The sequence below is a fragment of the Coregonus clupeaformis genome, unplaced genomic scaffold (assembly GCF_020615455.1).
Source record: "Coregonus clupeaformis isolate EN_2021a unplaced genomic scaffold, ASM2061545v1 scaf0236, whole genome shotgun sequence".
Taxonomy (NCBI): Eukaryota; Metazoa; Chordata; class Actinopteri; order Salmoniformes; family Salmonidae; genus Coregonus; species Coregonus clupeaformis.
The window spans coordinates 27136-54345 of NW_025533691.1; the positions used below are offsets into that span (position 1 = coordinate 27136).

Here is a 27210-nt window from a genome sequence, read left to right on the forward strand (position 1 = left end):
CCAGTAGCTGTGTATGGAGGCTTTCAGTGACAGTTTATCATTGCACAACTATACATAGATAAATATGTAATTTTAATCAATTTTAGTAACATATTTGTAGGTCATGTTTAATTATTGGAATGGGAATATTAGCTATTTCACTCTCGGGAACAATTTTTATTATATTTATCAAATAAATGTAGTCCTATTTTTTCCATAAACCCCTGACGATGTCAATTTAGTGCTGGATGGTCAGTTACGAGGGTCCAGTTTCGGATTCCACTTCCAGGAGTTGTTATTTCTCTCATCTGCAATTGGTTGACACATTTTGGCTCTCTCTCTTTCCAGGCCTCTCATTGGACGCGCGGGATTTGACAGTGAGCGAGAGGGTTGCACTTAACGCTTCGGAAAAAAACGTTCTCCAGAAGTGAGTATCAATCAGAGAGGGGGTAGAAGGACAGAAAGAGAAAAAGGAAGTGGCAGGAAAGCTGGACGGAGAGACAAAAGCGATAGATAGCATTACTTTCGAGCAATCAAATGCGACGTAGGGATGGCATATCATATCGTTAGAGGTTTGAAACACCATTTATAGACATAGTTTTTGGATTACTTTCGTTATTGGTGACTTTTTGCACCGTTGTAAACATTGACGTTCGCATTTTCCTTGCGCTCACTGAGTGGACTGAGTTTTTGTTTTCCCTCTTGTGGATTTGCCTTGGGAGAAATGAGTGACAGGAGGCGATCTGCCGCTGCTCTGAGCTCAAGAGCGCACGCCTTTTCGGTGGAAGCCCTGATTGGGTCAAACAAGAAGAGAAAGCTCCGCGGCTGGGAGGAAAAGGAGCTGGAGTTGTCTATGGAGAGCCTCGCCACCAACGGACAATTAGGAGACGGCGACGACCCTTGTCTAGATATCGACCCTGGTCAGTGCGTAACCACCATTACTTCATATTTTGGGGTTGTTGAATATTGTTATGCTTACATCACAAAACTACGGATTATATCTCATGGAATAGAGGAATACAGAAAATGCAACTATTTCATCACCATCTATAGTCCCGTGTAGCTCAGTTGGTAGAGCATGGCGCTTGCAACGCCAGGGTTGTGGGTTCGATTCCCACGGGGGACCAGTATGAAAAAAAAGATGTATGCATTCACTAACTGTAAGTCCCTCTGGATAAGAGCGTTTGCTAAATGACTATAATGTAATATCAAAGATAACGAGTCCTTTGACTTTTTCCTCAGATAACTAATGTGGAATAATATAGTAGCCTACTTCTGTAGGCTAATAGTGTACATAAATAATATATGTTTGTAGTTTAACATAACTATATACCGTTGGCCTAATAGTGGTGTATTAACATTGTGTAAATTATCAAAGAAGTTAACCCCAAAATATTGATTTTGTACAATAACCATTGCTTTAACAAATTAATTGGCCTGTCAGTAGACCATGAAGCACGCAGAAAAATGTAGTAGCCTCTCGCGGAAGGTCACGGTTCATTTTCTTATTGCACAACTATATTCATTCATATCATAAATGGTTACCTTAAAAGTTGTATTACCATTGTTTTACAAATTACTACATATTGGTAAAAAATACAGGTCGCATGTGAGGCCAGTGTCCCCTCTCCACTAGGCCTAGCTGCGTAAAATCTATTTCACTTGTGCCTCCCCACTGGGCAAAGACGTAAATTCAACGTCTATTACACGTTGGTTCAATGTCATTTCATTGAAATGACGTGGAAACAACGTTGATTCAACCAGTGTGTGCCCAGTGGGTCTCTATTGATACAATACAATTGGCCATATCGGTGACCCCAGTGGAGACATGGTCAATTGTAATTAATATTTACATATTAAGATGGTCTTCAATTGAGAGAGATATTTGGCAGAGATGAGGTAGGCCTACATTGGCAGCAAAGTTGCACGATTTAGTGTAGTTTCTGGGATTCAATGCAAATCATTCATTTTTGCAGCGTGCCACATACAAGATATCATAGAAATAGGCCATCAAAGGCCAAATCTGGGTTTCTTATATATATATATCAAAATTGTGAGTCCAAGTATAATATAAAACAATGCGTGTGTGCGTGTGTGAAGAGAGTGTGTGTGTTGTTTGCACTTGGTTAGCCTGTGTGCCCTGTATTTTCTATTCTAATTTCGTGCAGCATATGTAGACCTAGTCTAACGCCATCATTTTTCCTATTTGGGAAACAATAGGCCAATAAAACGTACGTTTAAATTATTTGTATTATAAAGTTTTATTGGTTTATTTTTCCAATAATATAAACTATTTCGCTATATGAAGTTAAGGACACGCAACCCCCGTCTGTGTTTGGCCTATAGGCCTACTCAAAATGTGTTCAGTGGATTACTTTAAGTCGAAGGAAAACACCAACACAGCTTTCAGTCAATTATTGAGTCTTAATATGATTTTGTTATGTTTAAAATAAAATAAAATGCAGTGTATTCGCTATAGGAAAAACGTCGATTGGGTAGAGACTCGGGCCTCAATCTCCAAGTGGCACTCACCTATATGAGCAATGGTGCGTCTAAAGAATAGCTTTTATAAAGAATAAAGCAGAATTGGGACATCAATGTATATTTCATTCAAATTGATAATATGAATTGTGTATGCCACAATCCCAAAATCGAAATGCTCAGGCTAATTTGAATGGCCTGCTATGATTCACGCAGGCTTTCTATTATTGTCAAAACATTTCATATCCATAAATCGGAAATATCCAACTATTTTTACATCTTTCTATCGCTTTTAATTTGTTGGACATGTTGTAACAAGCCAAAGAAAGTAGCCTAGACTATCAGGATTTTCAATAAGTCGAAGTTATTGCATTCCTAGCAAGTCACATTATATTCAAGATAGGATAGGCCTATCTCTCATTTTATATGCTAGAATTTTCTAATTTATTTACAAAGACGGCAAAATATGTATGCAAACCTAAAACTAACGCTTCTGGGATTTATATGTCACAAATGTCTCGTCTTTTCTACGTTTTGAGGGATTTGGAGCAGGTTTGAATTGAAGAACATTGCATTGAACTTATCGAAGAGAGACTGATGTCAAAAGCAGACATCAATGACTCAATCTTGAGGCTTCGAGCTTGAATAACCTTACTTTATTAACTAAATCACGATGGAGATATTCCACACCCTGGCCTATTCCAACCATCTCAGGCCTCAAATATGAATTCTAGGCCTAATATGAATGGATATATCTCCTCTCAGGTCCTTATAGACTACATTGAATTTCAACAGACACGTAAGCCAACAATCCCCATTACAATTGGATTCACAATAGGCCTTGTAGCCTATAGACCATACGCGAAGTCCCTCCTGCTTTTTATCAAATATATAGGCCTGAATTAATGATCTAAAAGGGTCTAAAACTAGCCCTGCTATTTGGCATTATAGGCTATGTGCCTAAATATATATGTATCTTATTTGGTTAATTTAGCGTCACGTGCATGGCTTTATGATCTACATATTTATTTATAATTTTACAATTCATTGTAGAGGCCGGGTCAAGCTGCATGGTTGAGAAGCCTTCAGCAAAATGACGGACCCTCGAGCACAGAGGCTGCTGTCTGAAACGCGCCAGCCGCCAAGTGTTGTGCATTTGGTGGATGCCTCACAAATGAGGAGAACCGAACTAAATTAGTTCACAGCTGAGATGCAGGGTATCAGTACTACCATTGACAATTTGACAGCGAGTCAATCAGTCAAGCACAGGTTATATACCCTCCACGGTTTCACATGAGCTGTTTCAGTTAGGGTCGTCGTTAATTGAAAAGTCACGTTGTCTCCACGGGCTCCAAGTCGTTATGAGCCAGATTCCTGGCAGCATTGCGAGCAGTGTGGGAGAGTATCCAGCCTTGACTAGCCTCCAGTTGACGCGTAGACCAGCCATCATTGAAAACAGCTCGTCCCTGTGGTCAGTTTGTGCGGTTTAGGCTTTTTACTTAATGATTTTGCCTCCATGTGAAGCTTTCAAACCGACATGGCCATATAACATTCTTATTGAAAGACAAGTCTTGGGAGAATAGATCAAAATTGTGAGAACACCACACAATAGCTTAAACTGAATTAATCACAATGTGTTTCCCAGAGAACCAACATGTATGACAAACATTACCTTAGTTTCAGATAAGCACATGTAGGCCTATCTGCAGAATTTCCCCTCCAAAGCAAGGACTATTATCAATATTAAATTGCCTGCCTGAAATGTAAATATCAGCACTGTCAGGTGTGTGTTTGTGTGCGTGCGAGAGAGAACATAAAAACCTGGAATAATAAGACAGAGTACTTTTCATTGTGGATTTACAAATAAATATATATAACATATTGCAGATTGCCTTTAATCTCACTCTTAATGATAGCCTATTACTAAATGGCTTGTATAGCATGTCTGTCTCACACAGGGAATCTGTCATTATATTATGGATAATCATTTAGACTTTTATTTTTATTTTTATAGTCTATGGGGGGACACTGGATTTTAAGAGACAGGCATAGGCTACTGTCACTGAACTGCTGAATCTTTATTTTAAAACATATATTTGTGATTTTGTGATTATTCTGTCCATACTTCATTTAGCTCTGTGGTTAAATATTTTAACCTATTCTATATAATAATATATTATATAATGTATGATATATAAATTGTCACTTGGTACTAATTATCTCTGAACCATTTTCTACGTTAGAGACCCAACTTTAAAAATTCTGCCTCTGAGAAGAAAAGCCCAAATGTAAGAAAACAGATGTGTGCACTATTAAAACGGTTAAATCTTCATTTTATTGCCTCTCCCTAACATGGGTCTGAATTAAATGCATGTAGAAACAGGTGGTTCTGCTTGTGGATTGGGTTACTCTTCGATTTCATGGTTGGTAGATTGCTACTTACCCAGCCTGTTACAACTGTATTAAATGCATCTTCTATTCATAAACCTGTTTCCATAGGAAGGGCTTTACCTTGTAAGGCAAGTGTGTAATGATCACCAATGAACAGATCAGTCATACTATGTGAATAGTCCATTGTTCCAATTCAATAGTCACACACAGTTGTTAGTTTAAAAAAAGTATGATTTTATTCTTAACATGGTTTTTCAAACTAGATCATTACATAGTGAATGAGTTTGTGTGTCAGAATAAGAAGCTAAAATCCATAATATTCTTTGCATCTTTTAAAGTGTTATAATTCACATTCAAACTATCTGGATTTCTTGTTGTGACAAAAGCTGATTTCTCTGTGCCTAACCACAAGTTAGTTTAAAGGGTTTTTGAAAAAGTGAGTGCTCTTCTCCATAGTTTAGTAGAGATTGGTGCAGTCTTTATTGGACAACTGTCTATGATTGTAGTTGGTCAGCATTAATCATGCACTTGAGGTTAGCACCAGATTTTTGACTCTGCTTCCACCTTTCTCTCTATTAGCTGCAGTGAGGTGCTACTTCCTTAAATATATGTATTTGTCCCTCCCTTCCTCTCACTCCATCTCTCTCATTGTCTCCACATTTCTCTTTCGATATGTCTCTTTTTACCCAGCAATATCCTGTGTAATGTGGAACAGATGTGTGTTGTTTCTCACACTTGTGTTGCTCTTCTCTACTGACTGGTTATAGTGGGTGAGACAGAGTAGGCTGTCAGTGAGGAGGGGGACAATGGGATAGCTGTGGTGGACAGGGACTGGTCTGGTGACATATGAGGGACAGCGTGGTGACTCAGTGAGTGCTGGAGGATCCACGCGGCGCAGCTTGATGACAGCAAAGGCCTGAGACGACAGCAGCAGCCAGGCAGTCATGATTGCAAATATCTGGTTTGGCCTCTCCCACTGTGTGGCTGACGGCTGTGGGGCTGTATGGGCCAAATCAACAGTCACTCTGTCTGCCATGTTCTCCGGCTCACACAGGGTGTGAGAGAGAGGATCATCACCGCCAATACGCTGAAAGGATCTCTCAAGAGGATGACAAAAAGTCTCTCCTCTAAATATCTCACTCCCCTTTTCTGCACCCCTCTCTCTCTCTCTCTCTCTCTCTCTCTCTCTCTCTCTCTCTCTCTCTCTCTCTCTCTCTCTCTCTCTCTCTCTCTCTCTCTCTCTCTCTCTCTCTCTCTCTCGCATCCCTGTCTCTGTGGTGTAGCTGTCCTGCCTGCCGTGCCTTCATGTCTCCACTCCATGCTCTTGTCTCTTGTTTTGGGGCTGGTGATCACTTGGTGGTTAGTCCTGGGCCACACTCCAGTCTTTAGCAGTCCTGCATCTGCATAACCCTGCTTACTTGGTGTGTCCTGCCAAAGCAACCTACTCATGTCAGGGACCTCAATAAATAATATAATATTACATATTGGCACATACTAACAGAGGAGACAAGTACATTAATAAGAAATATAATTCATAACTTTACAGTAGGCTGTATAGAACTCAAAACTTTTCAATTTATGAGCTCATAAATGGTGAATTGTATTTTTCACTAAATAGTGTTCTCCAAATCGAACATTAAATGCTGCAGCCTATAGTAATGTAAGCCTACACTCTTAGAAAAAAATAAGTGCTATCTATAACCTAAAAGGGTTCTTCGGATGGCCTCGTTGAAGAACCCTTTTGGTTCCAGGTAGAAACCTTTTGGGTTCCATGTAGTACCCTTTCCACTGAGGATTCCACATGAAACCCAAAACGGTTATACCTGGAACCAAAAAAGGGTCTCCTATGGGGACAGCCAAAGAGCCCGTTTGGAACCCTTTTGGATTCCAAGGCTTTATTTGGAAACTAAGATCTGGAACAGCTAATCTGGGAAATTTTGTCTGTTCATGTTGTTTATGTAGGCTACACTTCTTTTGCCATTTTCGTTGTTCTTATTGTGTTGCCTCTATTAGAGATTTCATGGTAAAAAATATAATAACTTTGTTATAACTTTGTTGTGGGTCCTTTTCATATGTCGTAGTAATATCTGACATCAGACTATAGACAAAGTAATATAAATTAAAGTTTGTAGTTCCTGTGTATGTTTATTTGAATAATACGTCTTACATTCATATGGGCAAGAGGCTGTTAGGCATACTTTATATTTTTATGCTCTCATTAACTGTGGCGTGGCATTCATTTGGGTTAATTTTTTAGCTTTTTAATTTTGTTTGTGGGCATGTTTTTTTTCATGTTAAAATACCCATTTCGTTTGACGCACGCGTTACCCTTGTGGATACTTTATGACATTTCGAACGCAAATTGAATAGTTTTAGTCAGATTTCAATTTTCTTCAGTTTTGGTGCTTTGTCTGATTTCATGCTGCAGGTGATTTGGCCTCAACGGGCAATACCAGAGACCGTAAAAAAGAGGTCAATACTCAAGGCCAATTTTCCTAAGGCCCCCGCTTTACCTTGGCTACATTTTCATAATCTTGTTAATCTCCATAGATTCGGAGGCAAGCCCCGGATCAGACGGCGAGGGTTTGGCGGAGAGGACGTCGTGCTCCTTCGGCTCCCCCACGGAGCTGGCCCCGGCGGCCTGCGAGCCGTCTCCAGCTGCCTCAATGGAGGAGATTCAGGTGGAGCTGCAGTGTGCAGACCTCTGGAAGCGCTTCCATGAAATTGGCACAGAGATGATCATCACTAAAGCAGGGAGGTAAAGCAGCTACTGCATATTTATGATTTAAAGGACTCATCTGATATTATATTTCCTTCTAGGAATAGGCTGCGCTGCACATATATTCTGTGTGGGCCTACTATAGGATAGACTAGGCATATGGCCTAGCCTACTATAGGTTTTTACGACTAGGTGCATTGCCTCCGATGACGCAAAATTGTTTATGAAGTTCTGTGCAAACCCAGAAATTAATTATAATTGCTACATTTTCCAAGTTATTAAAAACCTATTTCTTCCTCACAGCGTGTGGACTATAGCATCAGGAGACCAGTGTGCATAGTCTATATGTCCACACACACACACACACACACACACACACACACACACACACACACACACACACACACACACACACACACACACACACACACACACACACACACACACACACACACACACACACACACACACACACACACACACACACACACACACACACACACAGTCTTGTACACACACACGCACACCGAGCCTAGATTTGCACAAAAGATGCCCGTGCGCTATGGGAATTACCCCTGTAGCACGCTATGTTTTTGAGGGGTGCTAATGTGTTGCACATGGGGGAAAGGGCTCCGGACGTGCGAGGGCCGCTCCAGTCACAGGCCAGACATGAAGTGTGAGGGTATTCCATGGCTGATGTCAGAGAATAGCCGGCGAAGAAAGGAACTGTTTCTAATTAATCTCTTTGAAACATGTTTTCGGTTTTCTTGCTCTTTTGGGTAGCAATTACAACCCAAACCGAGCATATAACTAAACCTACACTGTTCTCAGGAAGACCTTTCCCCCACGCGCTCTCGCCGGGAGCGCCATTGTATTTCCCGTCCATTTGGAATTTTACGATCAAGCAATATGAGAAGGGAACTTATTGCTTGATTTATTTGTTTGCCATCAAGGAAACTTATGAAGTCCACTTATTCACAAAGTAAGCCCAACAGTAAAGTGGTCTAGGGTATGACTTTTTCCTCCATAAAACAAATGAAAACATTAGGAAAGCATGTTCCTCTGTAGGTCTATAGTTTATAATACATTATAAACCTATTTACATATTTGTTTATTTCAAAATTAGGGTATTTACAGCTAGAAGGTGAAGCGGTTCATCTAACCTAGGCCTAACTGACTTAAGTTTCAAAGGCCACTTGATTTTACAGAAACTGTAATCCATGGTTCAGTTTTCTTTAAACAGCCACCTCAAACTTCAGCTAACCTTAGCCACCACAAGCTAACAATCAATGGAAGTGATGGGGGGATGTGAGCATGTCATTTTCTTTTTAAATGTCCAAATCACCTGAAATCAATTCAAATCAACTCCATATTTGGTTTGATGTTACTTAAAGGTGATTTGGCAATAGAAAAACATACTCACATGCCTTCATCACTTCCATTGATTGTTAACTTGTGGTGGCTAAAGTTAGCTGAAGTTTGTAGTGGTTTAAAGAGAACTGAACCATGGATTACGGTTTCTCCTGGCCATAGACTACTTTCAGGGTGAGGAAACATCTAACATCAAGTTGTAAAATAGTGAACTACTCCTTTAAGGCCATTTCAACACCCTGTTTTGAGTTCAGAGACTTCAACACAAAAACAATTTCAAATAATTTTAATGGATCAGAAATATTTGTTATCTTTTAGGTTACAATTTAATGTAAATTAAAGAGAAATAGAGGCCCAGTAAAAACATCAGCATCAAGCATTTAGATTTCTCCCCATCTAGTCTAGGCTATTTACAGGCTAATATAGACCTACTACTTTTAACAACAGAAGATAGTACAATATTAATTTTAACAACAAAAATATTATGATATGAATCACATTTAACAAACATAGGCCTATGATAATTCCTCTGACTATGTAACATGCATTGTAAGAGAGCGAGGGCAGAGCGGAAGGTCCTATGGCCTAACATGGGGATGCGCATATTTCTCTTCTCATTTGAAAATGCTTTCCATTTAGTTAAACTAGATATCCACTGATTCTTTTTGTCGATCTTAATTTATTTGAAGCTGACCAATTAGTCTACATGTTTTTATGGAGAAATGGCAAGGACCACGTTGTTTGCGTGTTGAATTGTCTTTTGGCAGGCCAATATCAAGTTACATAATATTCTGAAGTTGTGCTGTGAAGTTGTTAAGTTGTATTTTCAAATCAAATCAAATCAAATTTTATTGGCCACATGCGCCGAATACAACAGGTGTAGACATTACAGTGAAATGCTTACTTACAGCCCTTAACCAACAATGCATTAATTTTTTCATAACAAGTAAAATAAAACAACAACAAAAAAGTGTTGAGAAAAAAAGAGCAGAAGTAAAATAAAATAACAGTAGGGAGGCTATATATACAGGGGGGTACCGGTGCAGAGTCAATGTGTAGGGGCACCGGCTAGTTGAGGTAGTTGAGGTAATATGTACATGTGGGTAGAGTTAACGTGACTATGCATAAATAATTAACAGAGCAGCAGCAGCGTAAAAAGATGGGGTGGGGGTGGGGGGGGCAGTGCAAATAGTCCAGGTAGCCATGATTAGCTGTTCAGTTCGGTTTGCTCTTCTGTTAATAATGTACACTAACTTTACAGTTAAACCATAAATCAGATTTACCTAAACAATATATGATCAACGTTGTTTTCATGATATTCATTAATCAGATTTACATTGTTAATCACCCCATAAATAGAATCAGTCCCTGTTTAAATGCAGTAGGCCTAGAGTTTACACAACTAGCTGCATCTATTTCATGGCTCTGCTAATAATAAGCCTATAAATTCATACGAGGAAGGAAGTAAGAAAACAGCCCTCTTTTCTCATTATGAGGGCAAAGATGTATGACGTTGAAATAAAAATAAAATGCAGCTTTTGAAGTGTAAAACGAGGAATTAACTTGAAAATGTCTCTGTGTATGCAGTCCTACTTTTAATATGGCGTCTGTTTGCATTTTAAACTTATTTTCCTGGTTTGGTTTGCGTCGAATTACTAAAAAAACTTCTCATGATTGGGTGCACATTTTCAAGGAAGAGTGAGTTTGTTGCCAGCTCGTGCATTAAGACAGTTTCAATCTTCTTTGATGATAAAATGACCTATTTTCTTTCATCTGAATAATATTTATTTAATGAAGACATGCAATGTTGATAGACATTTTAATGAATTATCATAAAATTGTGCATCTAGGCGCTGTTATGATGGGATGAAGGGTGAAAATGACCTCATATGACTGGCGAGACATTGGTCAAACTTCAAACCTTGTCCCTCTCTTGGATGTTGTGAATTTTCCCAGTGATTTGCCCAGTGGTGCACTAGAATGTATTTCGAGTGACATGAGTGGAATTTTACTTAATGTCTGCATGGTGCAGGGTTTCTTTTTCCTTTTTTAATGCTGATACTCATAATCCAATGTTAAACTTTGCAAGCTAGTTTTCTAATATCACTCTCTCTCTCTCTCTCTCTCTCTCTCTCTCTCTCTGTCCTCCTCTCTAAGGCGGATGTTCCCTGCGATGAGAGTAAAGATTGTGGGTCTGGACCCCCATCAGCAGTATTACATAGCCATGGACATTATTCCTGTGGACAATAAGAGATACAGGTATGCTCCTATCTTCTTAAGGTATGCTCACACTTCTTAGCCCATCCTAACATTTCCTAACATCCCCCTTCAGATGGATGTGTACAATGATGAATGCAAGGGTGACGTACAGTGCCTTGCAAAAGTATTCATCCCCCTTGGCGGTTTTCCTATTTTGTTGAATTACAACCTGTAATTTAAATGGATTTTTATTTGGATTTCATGTAATGGACATACACAAAATAGTCCAAATTGGTGAAGTGAAATGAAAAAAATTACTTGTTTCAAAAAATTCAAAACAATAAATAATGGAAAAGTGGTGCGTGCATATGTATTCACCCCCTTTGCTATGAAGCCCCTAAATAAGATCTGGTCCAACCAATTACTGTAAGAAGTCATATAATTAGTTAAATAAAGTCCACCTGTGTGCAATCTAAATGTCACATGACCTGTCACATGATCTCAGTATATATATAAAAAATATCCAAAACTTTGAACATCCCACGGAGCACCATTAAATCCATTATAAAAAAATGGAAAGAATATGGCACCACAACAAACCTGCCAAGAGAGGGCCGCCCACCAAAACTCACCGGCCAGGCAAGGGCATTAATCAGAGAGGCAACAAAGAGACCAAAGATAACCCTGAAGGAGCTGCAAAGCTCCACAGCGGAGATTGGAGTATCTGTCCAATGGACCACTTTAATTTATACACTCCACAGAGCTGGGCTTTACGGAAGAGTGACCAGAAAAAGCCATTGCTTAAAGAAAAAAATAAGCAAACACGTTTGGTGTTCACCAAAAGGCATGTGGGAGACTCCCCAAACATATGGAAGAAGGTACTCTGGTCAGATGAGACTAAAATTGAGCTTTTTGGCCATCAAGGAAAACGCTATTTTTGGCGCAAACCCAACACCTCTCATCACCCCGAGAACACCATCCCCACAGTGAAGCATGGTGGTGGCAGCATCATGTTGTGGGGATGTTTTTCATCGGCAGGGACTGGGAAACTGGTCAGAATTGAAGGAATGACGGATGGCGCTAAATACAGGGAAATTCTTGAGGGAAACCTGTTTCAGTCTTCCAGAGATTTGAGACTGGGACGGAGGTTCACCTTCCAGCAGGACAATGACCCTAAACATACTGCTAAAGCAACACTTGAGTGATTTAAGGGGAAACATTTAAATGTATTGGAATGGCCTAATCAAAGCCCAGACCTCAATCCAATTGAGAATCTGTGGTATGAATTAAAGATTGCTCTACACCAGCGGAACCCATCCAACTTGAAGGAGCTGGAGCAGTTTTTCCTTGAAGAATGGGCAAAAATCCCAGTGGCTAGATATGCCAAGCTTATAGAGACATACCCCAAGAGACTTGCAGCAGTAATTGCTGCAAAAGGTGGCTCTACAAAGTATTAACTTTGGGGGGGGTGAATAGTTATGCACGCTCAAGTTTTCTGTTTTTTTGTCTTATTTCTTGTTTGTTTCACAATAAGAAATATTTTGCATCTTCAAAGTGGTAGGCATGTTGTGTAAATCAAATGATACAACCCCCCCAAAAAATCCATTTTAATTCCAGGTTGTAAAGCAACAAAATTTGAAAAATGCCAAGGGGGGTGAATACTTTCGCAAGCCACTGTACACATACAGTGCCTTCAGAATGTATTCATACACCTTGACTTATTCCACATTTAGATGTTTTACATCCTGAATTCAAAATGGATCAAATAAAAAAGAAAAGTTGCACCCATCTACACACAATACCCTATAATGACAATGTGAAAACATGTTTTTTAGAAATTGTAACTCATTTATTGAAAATGAAATACAGAAATATCTCATTTACATAAGTATTCACACGCCTGAGTCAATACTTTGTAGAAGCACCTTTGGCAGCGATTACAGCTGTGCGTCTTTCTGGGTAAATCTCTAAGAGCTTTCCACACCTGGATTTTGCAACATTTTCCCATTATTCTTTTCAAAATTCTTCAAGCTCTGTCAAATTAGTTGTTGATCATTTCTAGACAAGTATTTTCAGGTTGTGCCATAGATTTTCAAATAGATTTACAGTACAAGTCAAAAGTTTGGACACACCTACTCATTCCTGGGTTTTTCTTTATTTGTACTGTTTTCTACATTGTAGAATAATAGTGAAGACATCAAAACTATTAAATAACAAATATGGAATCATGTAGTAACCAAAAAAGTGTTAAACAAATCAAAATATATTTTAGATTTTAGATTCTTAAAAGTAGCCACCCTTTGCCTTGATTACAGCTTTGCACACTCTTGGCATTCTCTCAACCAGCTTCATGAGGAATGCTTTTCCAACAGTCTTGAAGGAGTTCCCACATATGCTGAGCACTTGTTGGCTGCTTTTCCTTCCCTCTGCGGTCCAACTCATCCCAAACCATCTCAATTGGGTTGAGGTTGGGTGATTGTGGAGGCCGACCTCATGCGGAGATCATCCGTTCACCTACTCTGCGTCTCACAAAGACACGGCGGTTGGAACCAAAAATCTCAAATTTGGACTCATCAGACCAAAGGACAGATTTCCACCGGTCTAATGTCCATTGCTCATGTTTCTTGGCCCAAGCAAGTCTCTTCTTCTTATTAGTGTCCTTTAGTAGTGGTTTCTTTGCAGCAATTCGACCATGAAGGCCTGATTCACGCTGTCTCCTCTGAACAGTTGATGTTGAGATGTGTCTGTTACTTGAACTCTGTGAAGGATTTATTTGGGATGCAATCTGAGATGCATTTAATGCTAATGAACTTATCCTCTGCAGAAGAGAGAACTCTGAGTCTTCCTTTCCTGTGGCGGTCCTCATGAGAGCCAGTTTCATCATAGCGCTTAATGGTTTTTGCGACTGCACTTGAAGAAACTTTCAAAGTTCTTGACATTTTCCGGATTGACTGACCTTCATGTCTTAAAGTAATGATGGACTGTCATTTCTCTTTGCTTATTTGAGCTGTTCTTGCCATGATATGGACTTGGTCTTTTACCAAATAGGGCTGTCTTGTCACCCCTACCTTGTCACAACCCCTGATTGGCTCAAACGCATTAGGAAGGAAAGAAATTCCAAAAATTAACTTTTTACAATGCACACCTGTTAATTGAAATGCATTCCAGGTGACTACCTCATGAAGCTGGTTGAGAGTGTGCAAAGCTGTCATCAAGGCAAATTATGGCCACTTTGAAGAATCTCCTATATAAAATAGATTTATTGGTTATTACATGATTACATATGTGCTATTTCATAGTTTTGATGTCTTCACTATTATTCTACAATATAGAAAATAGTAAAAATAAAGAAAAACCCTGGAATGAGTAGGTGTGTTCAAATTTTCTAACTGGTACTGTAAGTCAAAACTGTAACTTGGCCACTCAGGAACGTTCACTGTCTTCTTGGTAAGCAATTCCAGTGTAGATTTGTTTTAGGGAATTGTCCTGCTGAAAGGTGAATTCATCTCCCAGTGTCTGGTGGAAAGTAGACTGAACCAGGTTTTCCTTTAGGACTTTTCCTGTGCTTAGCTCAATTCCGTTTCTTTTTAATTCTGAAAAAATTCCCCAGTCCTTAATGATTACAAGCATTCCCATAACATGATACTTTGTATTCAGGACAAAAAGTTAATTGCTTTGCCACATTTTCTGCAGTTTTACTTTAGTGCCTTGTTGCATGCAAACAGGATGCATGTTTTGGAATATTTATATTCTGTACAGGCTTCCTTCTTTTCACTCTGTCAATTAGGTTAGTTAGTATTGTGGAGTAACTACAATGTTGTTGATCCATCCTCAGTTTTCTCCTATCACAGCCATTAAACTCTGTAACTGTTTTAAAGTCACCTGTGGCCTCATGGTGAAATCGCTGAGCGGTTTCCTTCCTCTCCGGCAACTGAGTTTGGAAGGACGCCTGTATCTTTGTAGTGACTGAGTGTATTGATATACCATCCAAAGTGTAATTAATAACTTCACCATGCTCAAAGGGATATTCAATGTCTGCTTTATTTTATTTTACCCATATACCAACAGGTGCCCTTCTTTGCGAGGCATTGGAAAACCATTGGACATTTTTACTCCTGATCATATTTAGACTTGCCATAACAAAGGGGTTGAATACGTATTGACTCAAGACATTTCAGCTTTTCATTGTTATTTAATTTATAAACATTTCCCAAAAGATTATTCCACTTTGACATGATTGGGTATTGTGTGTAGGCCAGTGACAAAACATCTATGTTTAATCAATTTTAAATTCAGGCTGTAACACAACAAAATGTGGAAAATGTAAAGGGGTGTGAATACTTTCTGAAGGCATTGTACATTATATACAACACATGTTATTTGGAACATGACACTCTCTGTGTCTGAGATTGATGTTATAATTCAGTCAAACCAAAATAGTCTCTACCCCCAACTTGGACGATATAGCCTACTATTGATCAACTGTTGTTGTGTATTTTATGATGGAGAGTAGTTGACCAAGAACAAAAACAAAACATGCACAGATCTTTGCACATTTCACATGGTGATAAGAAATGCAGATATGCACATAAATCTGAATGGAACTTAAAACAATGGCTTTTACTGTATGTCCATCTTGGGGATAGATGGATATCTCCAGTCAAAGTATTTGAATGAATTTCTGGCATAGAGCACAATGTCTGGTGTTCGAGAGAAGGACACCAGAGGAGAATGAAAAGTATTTATCATGATGTGTTTATGGTTCGAGTGAGACCATAATGTTGATAGCTTTATTCAGTGTGTAAATGGCAAAACATATTTTTACTGTAAACCACTTTGACCATGGTGGAATACTAGTTTTATGTACGTAAGTTATTGAAAAAAGGCTTTACTATCTCAGCTACCTCAGAACGCAGTTTAATGTGTCATACATTGGTAACGTGTCAGAGCAACAGACAAAACGGCAGTGTCATAGTTGCATTAATGTTATAGCAGCGCTACAGATGGGTTTCCATGCCTTTGTTTTCTTTTATCTCAAATTGAACACAGAGTACATCTTCAGTTTATATATCAATAACATGCATTAATGTTATTATTGTTACAGACATCTTTACTATGTTTACCGTTTCATTTGAGAAACAGAACTTGGCTGTCTTGAATGGAACACTGAGGAACCACTTTAACAATGCATTTTCAGTAGTTAAACATTATGTATTATTTTCCCAAGTTGTTTATTTACATTTTTCATCGAAGCACAGTAGAACCCTGGCTCTCTCACTGACTGAAGCATTTGCCTAAGAGGGAACGGTCTAGAGAATCCAAATATCATGGAAGATTTTTAGAAGCCAAAAGATCTTGTAAATTTAAATAGGATTTTCATTTTGGCTCGGGACTTTACCACAGGGCTTTGTAAACTGAGCTCTGAGCTGTCACTGGAATGTATCATAGTTCTCATAGAGTTGGGGTCTGGAAATACAGTCTTTACTTGCTTTACTTAGGCTCTCTGCCTCTCTTTAGGAATGTCTCGTTTATTCTGGACTCGTTAAATCTCTATATATTAAGTCTCTTTTATGTGGACAGTTGGGAAGTTTTAAGTTTGAATCAAAAACAACAGCAATGTCTACCTCTTAAAATGGACTGTCCACTATATGTGAGCACATACACACACACGCGCACACACACACACACACACACACACACACACACACACACACACACACACACACACACACACACACACACACACACACACACACACACACACACACACACACACACACACACACACACACACACACACACACACACACACAAGAAAACACGTTTACATATGAGGACTTGACTTGATGATGCAAACTCGGACACACACCAGTCAACCTTGTAGGGTAATGTAACAGTGATACTTACTCTGTCAGTAAGGTAACCCAATATACAGCCTGGGTTTGGCAAGTGTGTGTGAGTCTTTTAATGTATGTGTCAGTCTGAATTTCTGTGTGTCCATAAAAGTATAGATCTGTTTCATGCGTTGCATGCATACATATGTTGCGTCGGTGGTCTGTCTGTGTGTGTGTGTCTGTGTGTGTGTGTGTATAGGAAGTATGGTGTTGGATGAGGAGGCTTGCCCCCCCATCTGTCCAAAGGGTGTCACATAAAGTCTGATCTTTATTGATTGTGCTGGAGCCAGATGGCAGATTTATGGAAGATGAAAGGGGACTAATCAAATTTCCAGTCCTGTTTGGGGCTAAGGTTTCTCTCTTCCTTAACACTTTCTCTGCTACACAGAGCTTAACCCTAAACAGCACTCCAAACAGGAAATTACACAAACGCCTGGCATTCTGTGTGTGTGTTTGGTCTGGGGTCGGGTCTGTGTGTGTGTGTGTGTGTGTGTGTGTGGAGAGAGAGAGAGAGAGAGAGAGAGACGAGAGGGTTGTGTTGCTAGTCAATAACAAAGTGGCCAAATGACAGTTTTGTCCATGTTTTACCACTGAATGATGACTTTGGCAGAGGCGTTGCAAGTAAGCACTTTCAACTGTCCGCATGGCCAGAACTAAAGGCAAACAGCTGTGGCTGGGGCTACAGTGGACTGGAATCCCCCTCGTGCTTCAGTCAGTCAGTCAGTCAGTCAGTGAGGGGAATGCACTATGCTGGGCGGGGCAGCCATATTGTACCGTAACTCACAATACAACATCAAATGTTATGACTAAGCTTAATTGGTAATATGTCATTAAAAGCATATGTAGTGTGTGTGGGGATATTTGATGTCTCTATTGTGAACACGCTCTGCATCTGAAACACATGACACATGATGTCCAAGACTTCAATGCTTCCCAATAACATGCAAAACCTGTGGAAAAAAACAGAGAAAGAAATGTGAAATAAGGTTTGGTGCTGATACGTCTGTCACTGTGTGTGTGTCCTCCAGATATGTGTACCACAGCTCCAAGTGGATGGTGGCGGGGAACGCGGACTCCCCTGTGCCCCCGCGGGTCTACATCCACCCAGACTCTCTGGCCTCTGGAGACACCTGGATGAGGCAGGTGGTCAGCTTCGACAAACTCAAACTCACCAACAACGAGCTGGACGACCAGGGCCATGTGAGTGAGCCGGTGAGCCGGCTTAACTTGACATACCATACTCTTGCCTCCCTCCTACACCTGTACACTTTAACACTTTAACACTTCTACACTAATATAAAGATATATTAGTAATTGTACTGTTTCAGTATTTCTCAAAGTGCTTTACATTATAATAGGGGAATTTACTTCACCCCACCCATGTATAGATAAGACTATTCTTAGAGAAGAAGAGAGACTGTTTTTGCTACTTCGGCCTTTATCGACTGATACTGAAACAGTCGATCGGTCGTGATGTAGTTATGGCACATGATGGATCTCCTCATGACATGAACTCAGTGCTGTTACAGGCCAGATTGCTTTGATTACCAGGTTGTTGAAACATTCAGAAGAGCCAGTGCAAATCCATTTCTCCATTGAGGTCCTGATTTAGGGATGCCAGGTAATGTCATCACTCAAGACGGCCCCAACCTCCCCATGACGGAGGGATACATAATTTAGAATCTGCTCTCAAAATGGCTGCCTGTGGGGCGCTGTTGGGCTGGCACACCCTGGTCCTCATATGAGCCTGTTTTCCACCCGGCCAGCGGATTCTATCGCAGGTCCGTTCTTGTGACAAATGTAATAACAGATGCAGCAGTGGGCGCGTATTTTGAGGGGAGTCAGGCAAGGCCCCTTTTTCCTCTCCCACAGACTCATTATAAGGCCTTTGTTCCCCTGGAGGCCTCGAGGCGAGAGGAAATTAACTTTGTAACTTCCTGTGTGGGAAACCTCACCGCAGATAGGCGGGTATCTGTCCCATCTCTCTTCTCTTCTTCCTCTGACTACTACCAAACCTCTCCATCAACAGTGGTGGCTATTGGTTATTAATCATCTGTTTCATGTCTCGTTGTGCTGCTGATTGGCTTTTACTTGTGATTCATAAATTAGATATACATATGTCACTGAATTCACTGCATTGTTACAGTAGGCCTATTGCCTTAATGCCATTACTACATGTATTGTTTTGACAAGAGATCCGTCAGATAAGACCCTTGGCTGCTCTGTGTTGTTGTGAGCTCAGTGTGTGTACGTGTGACGGGGGCGGGGCTGACCTGACTCAGGCACAGGCAGGACTCAGAATCCCGGCCCTAACTGCGGGGTCCCGTGGGCCGAGCAGGGGGGCAAGGTGAAGATGATGGGGTGGGGGGGCCTTGCTAGAATATGACATTTACTGTCACTGTTATTCGGTACTGTTTCCCCAATCTCTGTTTGAAATGACCCCCTTAGTTGTCTGTGGCTCCAGGGAGGCTTTCTCACTCGGCTGTAATCAAGAGCAGACAGAGAGCCGGAGGAAAGGCTGAGCCGCCTGCTGTCTGGTGTTAAATACTTACCTTACCACCCTCTCTCATTAGAAGTGTGGACTCATGTTCCTCTTAATTATATAGCCCTGATATGAATTCAGACTTGTGTAGACACACACACACACACACACACACACACACACACACACACACACACACACACACACACACACACACACACACACACAGAGAGAGAATATAACCATTACGATCTCTCTGTGGTTTCAGATCATCCTCCACTCCATGCATAAGTACCAGCCTCGTGTCCATGTAATCAGGAAGGACTTCAGCAGTGACCTGTCCCCCACCAAGCCTATTCCCAGCGGAGAGGGAGTGAAGACCTTCAGCTTCCCTGAGACTGTCTTCACCACCGTCACCGCCTACCAGAACCAACAGGTCTGAGACCAGACACCTTTCTCAATCGGTCTATCTGCACCAGGCTTAGGGTCAATACATTTTCAATTCTGGAAGTGAACATAAATTCAGTATGAATGAAAAATGACCAATTATTATTATTATTAACTCAAATTCAGATTTTCATGAAATTCTTTATTCATTCATACATTCCTTCAGTCCCTCTTCGATAAAAAAATTATATAAAAAATATATTGACCCGTTTCTTCCCTCTCCAACATGTGCATTAGTCATCGGTATGTCATGTGTTTTGATTGTAATGTTTTTCTTTCATGCAGATAACAAGACTAAAGATCGACCGCAACCCATTTGCTAAAGGATTTCGGGATTCAGGCAGAAACAGGTATATATTTCTCCAGTAACACGAGGTCCATGTAATACAACATGATTCAGCGTTTGCCATGCTGTGCGGCGCAAATCATTATTTTTCTCCAACGTGGCCTTTAATATGGAAATAATCCCCTGGAGATACCTCCTAATCCCATATGCTGCTCCATATAAAATCAGTCACTCTCTCCCCTGCCAAGAAAACCCCATTACATCTGAGATAGAACCACATGTTTTGGGTAGGGCTCTCTCTCTTTCCCTCCTTTTCTCTGTCTGTCTGTGTGTCTCTCTGCCTCTCTCTCTGTGTGTCTCTCTCTCTCTGTGTCTCTCTTTCTCTCTCTGTCTGTCTGTCTGTCTGTGTGTCTGAATTATCATATATAGCGGGGGAAACACTGAACCAGACCCTCAGCACATGAAAGCTCCAATCCCATCTGGAGCGCATTATTGGCACAGATATTTGAGACATATTTTTTCATTTTTCAAACAATAGAGTGCCGGATTTATGAACTAGCATTAGAATTTCATTGCTGAAAAGTACAGATTAAAAGATTATGCAGGAATAAGATATTTATAGACAGAAAATGTATTTATCCTTACACATATCCTAACTCTGCTCATGGTAGTAATTTACCTCATCACTGTTAAACTGTGCAGAGTAATGCCACATTATAGCGATCTGAAATCAATCAAAACAGTGACATATTACACAAGCTAAATTAACTACTGAGTTGGTTCTCCTCTTTTAATTTATATGTTAATACAGATCTGTCTCAGGCATTAAATTAGGATTATGTCGTCAATTGGATTTTGCCTGGTGACACATAACTTTATGAGGTAAAACAGGGCATAGCTTATTTGTTGGGTTTTGGTCTTGAGTGCTATGAATGAGCGCACTGATGGCCAGGGCCTGTGTGATTAGCGTAGTGCGCTAACGAGCTGGAATGGCCCGGGAGTTACTGGCCCTAAAATAACATGGTCGGGACAGGCCCTCGCTGGGATAGGGCCCAGCGGGGCACACAGGAGTAAATCACGCAGGAAGGAGAACCGTGTTCAAGATGAAATGTCACCCAGATTTATGATCACAGTAAAAACCTGCTCCTTTTAATGGCTTCAGTTTCCTCCGTCTGACTCCACTTCTCCTTCTCTCCCTCTCTCTTTCCAACCTCTCTCACTTATACTCCCTCCTTTCTCTATGTCCCTCTCTCGCTCTTTTGACTATCTGTTTTCCCGTCACAACTCTTCCTTCCTCTTTCTCTTGCCCGCCCTTGTTATGTTTTATGTACGCAACCCATCCCTCACACTGACCCTCTTTTTTTTTTCTTCCACTGTTTCAGTCTCTCGTTCTCTCTCTCACACAGGACTGGTCTGGAGGCGATCATGGAGACATATGCGTTCTGGAGACCACCTGTGAGGACACTCACGTTTGAGGACTTCACCAACATGCAGAAACAGCAAGGTGTGTAAAACTGTATCTAAACTATGTCCTAATCTCCCATCTACACTCTCTCACTGTCACTGCATACCTTTCCCTTTCCCTTACCTCACAACACATCAATTATCTATGTCCTTCATCAGTCTGGTCATCACTGGTCATCACTTTTGGCATGTCTGTCTGACTTGGAATGTGCTGAACTTTTCACATTCTGCAGGACCTTGAAAATAAAATAATTAAATGAACCCTGTGGCTTTTGGACTGCTTTGTGACGTGAGCGGTATCAGTGAAAGCCGCATGCGTCTCTCCCCAGCGAGTACAGCTCAGCACAGTGTCTTAGTCATGGCTCGTATCACAGGCCCCGATGCTTAAAGCAAGCCGATTTCCTCAGCACTCCTTTCTCCGAGGTCATGATGACGTTACGCCACTCAGTATTTTGTCTGTGCTGACATCTGTTTGTTATCACAAACTCCTCCAAACCGATTAGACGTTAATTAAAGTCCTCGCGCCGCTGATGAACTTTGGGCGCTCCGTAAGGACTGAGCACCCCCACCCCGCCAGCGGCACCAGACGCCCTTTCAGCGGGGTAATCAACAGTTCCCCTCAGCAACGCTGAAGCTGCTCTAACCCCGACCAGAAAGGAAAACATGACATCACTGTGATATCCTCCTCTCCTGACCAACAGAAACTTGCAGAACTGAGCTGAGCTGAACAGAACAGCACAGCAGTATTATCGAAGGCATATGGTGCAGTCAGAATCAGAACTCTGGCCAAGAGAGAATCCTGATCTAGTTAGTTATGCAGTGTTTCTTCTTTTCTTTAGCTGGTTTCAAACTGAATTTTAACAAAATGAATGCGGGCCAAATTCTCATTAATAAAGAAATATATGATTCCAAAAGCTTGACTTATTGCATGTTAACCTGTGCCAAGATTAGTTTTTTATTTTTACGTTCATACATGTCTAAATTATGAATGCATGATTCTGTGAGAAAAGGGGCAAGCTCGGAGCTCTGTTGACCAGACATGTACTGTACCAAACTGAAGCCACATTTATGCTCAGAAACAAGTACTGTTATTTATGAGAGGGTTTAAGATCCCATAAATAGTACTATTTCAAAGAAGTAATGCGGTCATGCAATTAGTCCTTAAAATCAGATGTTGAGCAAGTCGAGGTGGTGAAGTCAGCTGCAACTCACAAGTAAGTATAATATCGAATTCTTTAATACATGTGAATTAAGTTGCTTATGCGCCAGCCTTAAACATCACTCACTTATTTGACCGGTTAGGATCAAACGGCAGCAGTCGCTGGAAGGAGACATTTTGGCGGCGAAAGGTCCAATGGCTGAAATGAGAGATACTCTCAGAGTGTGACTGTTGGCCAGTGTTTGTGTTGTTGTTTCACTCCGTAGCGCTGGCTCTGTCTCACTGTCTTTGCGTTGTGTGTGTGTGTCTCTGTGTGTTTTTCAGGAGGAAGCACGGGTACCTCTCCCACCACCTCCAGCACAGGAACCCCCTCCCCTTCTGGCGCAGCTCACCTCCTGTCCCCCTCCTGCTCACCGCCCACCTTCCACCTGGCCCCCAACACCTTCAACGTGGGCTGCAGGGAGAGCCAGCTCTGCAGCATGGGCTTGTCTGAGTACCCGGCCTGCGCCCGCAGCAACATGGCGGCCCTGCAGGGCTACGGGGGCCTGGCCGACAGCTCCTATGGACGCCTCCAGGCAGCAGGGGGCACTGTGGCCTCCACCCAGCAGTCTGAATCCTTCCTGCCCCAGAGGACTTCCTCCCTGATTGCTGCGGGAATGCAGGGGGGCGGCCATGGCTCTCTGTCCGGAGGCAGCAGTGGAAGCGCTGGCGGGAAGATGGATGCCTATGGAGGTCAGCTGAACTCGTTCCCATCCTCCCAGCTGCAGTATGTGATGCAGGCAGGCGCTAGCTCCGCCTCTGGCTCCTCCTCTTCTGGCTCCTCCCCCTCATCCGCCCACATGTTCAGCGGGGGCCACCACCATGTGCAACAGGGGTCCTACAACGCCTTCTCACTCCACAACCCCTACAACCTGTATGGATACAACTTCCCCACCTCCCCTCGTCTGGCCGCCAGCCCCGAGAAGCCCCAGGGCGGCCTCCTGTGTTCCTCTTCCCCTGCCGGGGCGTTTGCCGAGCGCCAGTACCTGTCCAACGGTGGCATAGACAGCGTGCACATGATCGGAAATCCCTCTGCTGGCCAGCAGGGGGCTAGCTCCTGTGATGGCCGTCAGTATGGCTCCTCCTCTCAGATGTCCATGCACATAGTGTAAAAACTAGGATCTCACTTCTGACCCAATTTTCACTGTATTTCAACAAGTTATGTTTCTTCTACGATAAATCTGTTATCTAAGATGTGCTATTGATGTTAAGTCATTTTACATTTAGTGTTTGTAATACTGAGGTAGCCCGCAAAGTGAACCTTTCAAAAAATGACTTTTCATCTCATGATGTTTGTTGTTTTGATTTCCCCCCCAACAGGCTTTAAACAAGGGAGTGAAACTGTTATTTAATTACCACAATAGTGTTAAAAGGTGAAGTGAAACCTTATACCTGACTCTCTCAGTGACTGTTCAGAACACTAACCCCACTATTAGGGACACACAGAGGGATCCGTGAAGGAGAGGAGCCCATATACTCTTACTGTGCAGGGATTCTCAGGAGTGAACCCATTCATTTGTTATGGTGCAATAGTAATGACAGCCTATACAGTAACTCAGCCTTGTTGCTATGGACTCTATCCAGCCCCGGACAGGATGTGACAGGGGCTTCGTGTGATCCAGAAACTTCACCTCCACTTCCACATCTCTAGTTTTATCAGGACAGTTATGCAACATTATTCTATAGCGTTGTGGCAACATTGGGAGAGAACTGAGAGGGTTGTGGATATTAACAGTGCCTGATAAAATATGAAGGTTTTCCCCTCTGGCCACTCAGAGGAGATGAAGGGAGGATGATGGTCGAGGCACAGAGGGTGAATATAATATCATACAGCACATACTGGAGGGATGAAGTCAAAGACCTAAAGGTCAGGGTGACGGAGGAACTATGTGTGTCTGACGGGGCCTAGTTGTTGGCCCTGCACCTCTCAGTGGACATGCTGGAAGAGAGGCTCTGTTCAAGGGGGCACTGACCATACAGTGAAATCACCACAATCTTATCAACTCCTTTCTTCTCGGACTGGAATGGCTTCACAATTTTGAGTGGATTACCTTTTAAAAAGCATATATAAGATGGTGAATGCAAGTAAAAACCATAAGCTTTAAAGTTGTTGTGTGAAATGTTATAAATATACAATAGGAAAACAGAGTAATGAAAGTATGTTTTGGTGTGTTGTAGATAAGCGTATTTAAGTGCCAAGCAATAATACAATTATATGGGCCAATCTATCATGAAAACAAATGTGTTGAAAAAAGGGAAATATCACAAATATTCTTTAGAAAGGCCTTTTAAAAAACTGTAAATACAGGTGCCAAGCACATTAAAGTTCAATAAACATTTAAAATAATTTACATGGTTTTGATTCATTTACAGCCGTCACTCTATAAGATGCGCTTACCATCAAAGAGTGGACCACTAACAAAAACACAAAGAATAGAGCAAATGCATCCCCTGACATTTTCTTATGCAAATATCCCTTGCTAGCAATTACAATGATATTTTACCAAATGGTATCATGTTATTCGAAATCCATGGGGTTTATTTCATTAGTTTAAATAATAGGAAATCTTACTGACTGTGGCTTTATCATCAGAAATCTGCAATACTATAACTATAAAAGTATGGAACAGTAAAGATGTAGAAAGATGTACCAGCATATCATGTATTTTAGAAAAAGTTTCCAAGAATGGTCTTCTTTATTATCACAAGCTTAAGGTCCTGTAAACACATCTGCTCTCGTTGGTTTGAACCAATGACTCAACACATCTATCAAACTGAAATAGGAAAAAACCCAGCCCAGTCCTGCTGGTTCTGTCTACCAGAGAGGAAAGGAATCTAGCCCAGTCCTACTGGTTCTGTCTACCAGAGAGGAAAGGAATCAAGCCCAGTCCTGCTGGTTCTGTCTACCAGAGAGGAAAGGAATCAAGCCCAGTCCTGCTGGTTCTGTCTACCAGAGAGGAAATGAATCAAACCCAGTCCTGCTGGTTCTGTCTACCAGAGAGGAAAGGAATCAAGCCCAGTCCTGCTGGTTCTGTCTACCAGAGAGGAAAGGAATCAAGCCCAGTCCTGCTGGTTCTGTCTACCAGAGAGGAAAGGAATCAAGCCCAGTCCTGCTGGTTCTGTCTACCAGAGAGGAAAGGAATCAAGCCCAGTCCTGCTGGTTCTGTCTACCAGAGAGGAAAGGAATCAAGCCCAGTCCTGCTGGTTCTGTCTACCAGAGAGGAAAGGAATCAAGCCCAGTCCTGCTGGTTCTGTCTACCAGAGAGGAAAGGAATCAAGCCCAGTCCTGCTGGTTCTGTCTACCAGAGAGGAAAGGAATCTAGCCCAGTCCTGCTGGTTCTGTCTACCAGAGAGGAAAGGAATCTAGCCCAGTCCTGCTGGTTCTGTCTACCAGAGAGGAAATGAACCAAGCCCATGTGCATAATGTAACACACAGCCCTATTGTTGTGGATGGCTGGACATAAATATGCCACATTTCAGAGGAATGCAGCTCGTAATCATTTGAACATTGGAGAGAGAGAGAGAGAGAGAGAGAGAGAGAGAGAGAGAGAGAGAGAGAGAGAGAGAGAGAGAGAGAGAGAGAGAGAGAGAGAGAGAGAGAGAGAGAGAGAGAGAGAGAGAGAGAGAGAGAGAGGAGAGAGAGAGAGAGAGAGAGAGAGAGAGAGAGAGAGAGAGAGAGAGAGAGAGAGAGAGAGAGAGAGAGAGAGAGAGAGAGAGAGAGAGAGAGAGAGGGAATCCATACAGTATTTATGGTGATTCTATTCTTGCTCTGCGGTGCCCCTCATTACAGATCCATTCAGACCCCAGTGATTTAGCAGGCCAATCAGCATCCATTACATGGATGTCCTCCGAGGAGAAAGTTCCTGCCCAATCACTTCATATCATGCGTACGGTTCCAACCATGAAATATCATATCTGAACCGTGATCAGAGAATGAAGTGGGTCTGGGACCGTAGAGACAGGGCTCAGTATTGGAAACACCTGTTTTCCAACCATGACTACAGCAATGAGTGGATGCACCGGAGAGGAGAGCAGCAATGATTTCATAATTTGGCATAACTCCATATATCTGGACATTATTTCCAATAATTATTCACATTATTTGTCTGATATCCCCCTACATCGTTTCAGCAGCATTTAAAATCAACTTCCCCTCACCACAAACTTACCTCAGCTTTACAGAGAAAAGGCACGTACATGGAAGGAAGAACACAGAGTAGAAATCTACAAAGCATATGATACAATACACAGCAGAGTCTGCTATAGCACAGTACTACCGAATCAAAACATTGCCTTCCA

At 41.5% G+C, this 27210-nt stretch overlaps 1 protein-coding gene across 5 annotated transcripts; it reads left to right on the forward strand.

Moving 5' to 3' along the window:
- The first annotated feature begins 422 nt into the window (after window positions 1-422).
- tbx15 (T-box transcription factor 15) lies at window positions 423-25258 on the forward strand. 5 transcript variants are annotated; one of them, XM_041844492.2, is made up of 8 exons: window positions 423-899; window positions 7402-7609; window positions 11099-11200; window positions 18063-18246; window positions 19785-19952; window positions 20249-20313; window positions 21632-21753; window positions 23197-25258. In XM_041844492.2, exons 1-8 carry the CDS (start codon window positions 704-706, stop codon window positions 24021-24023), a joined length of 1872 nt encoding a protein of 623 aa, XP_041700426.1. In that variant the 5' UTR covers window positions 423-703; the 3' UTR covers window positions 24024-25258. The 5 variants fall into 5 exon arrangements, with proteins under 5 accessions (XP_041700426.1, XP_041700428.1, XP_041700427.1 ...); XM_041844494.2 differs by having other exon boundaries at window positions 21656-21753; XM_041844493.2 differs by having other exon boundaries at window positions 18063-18234.
- Window positions 25259-27210: the final 1952 nt, after the last annotated feature.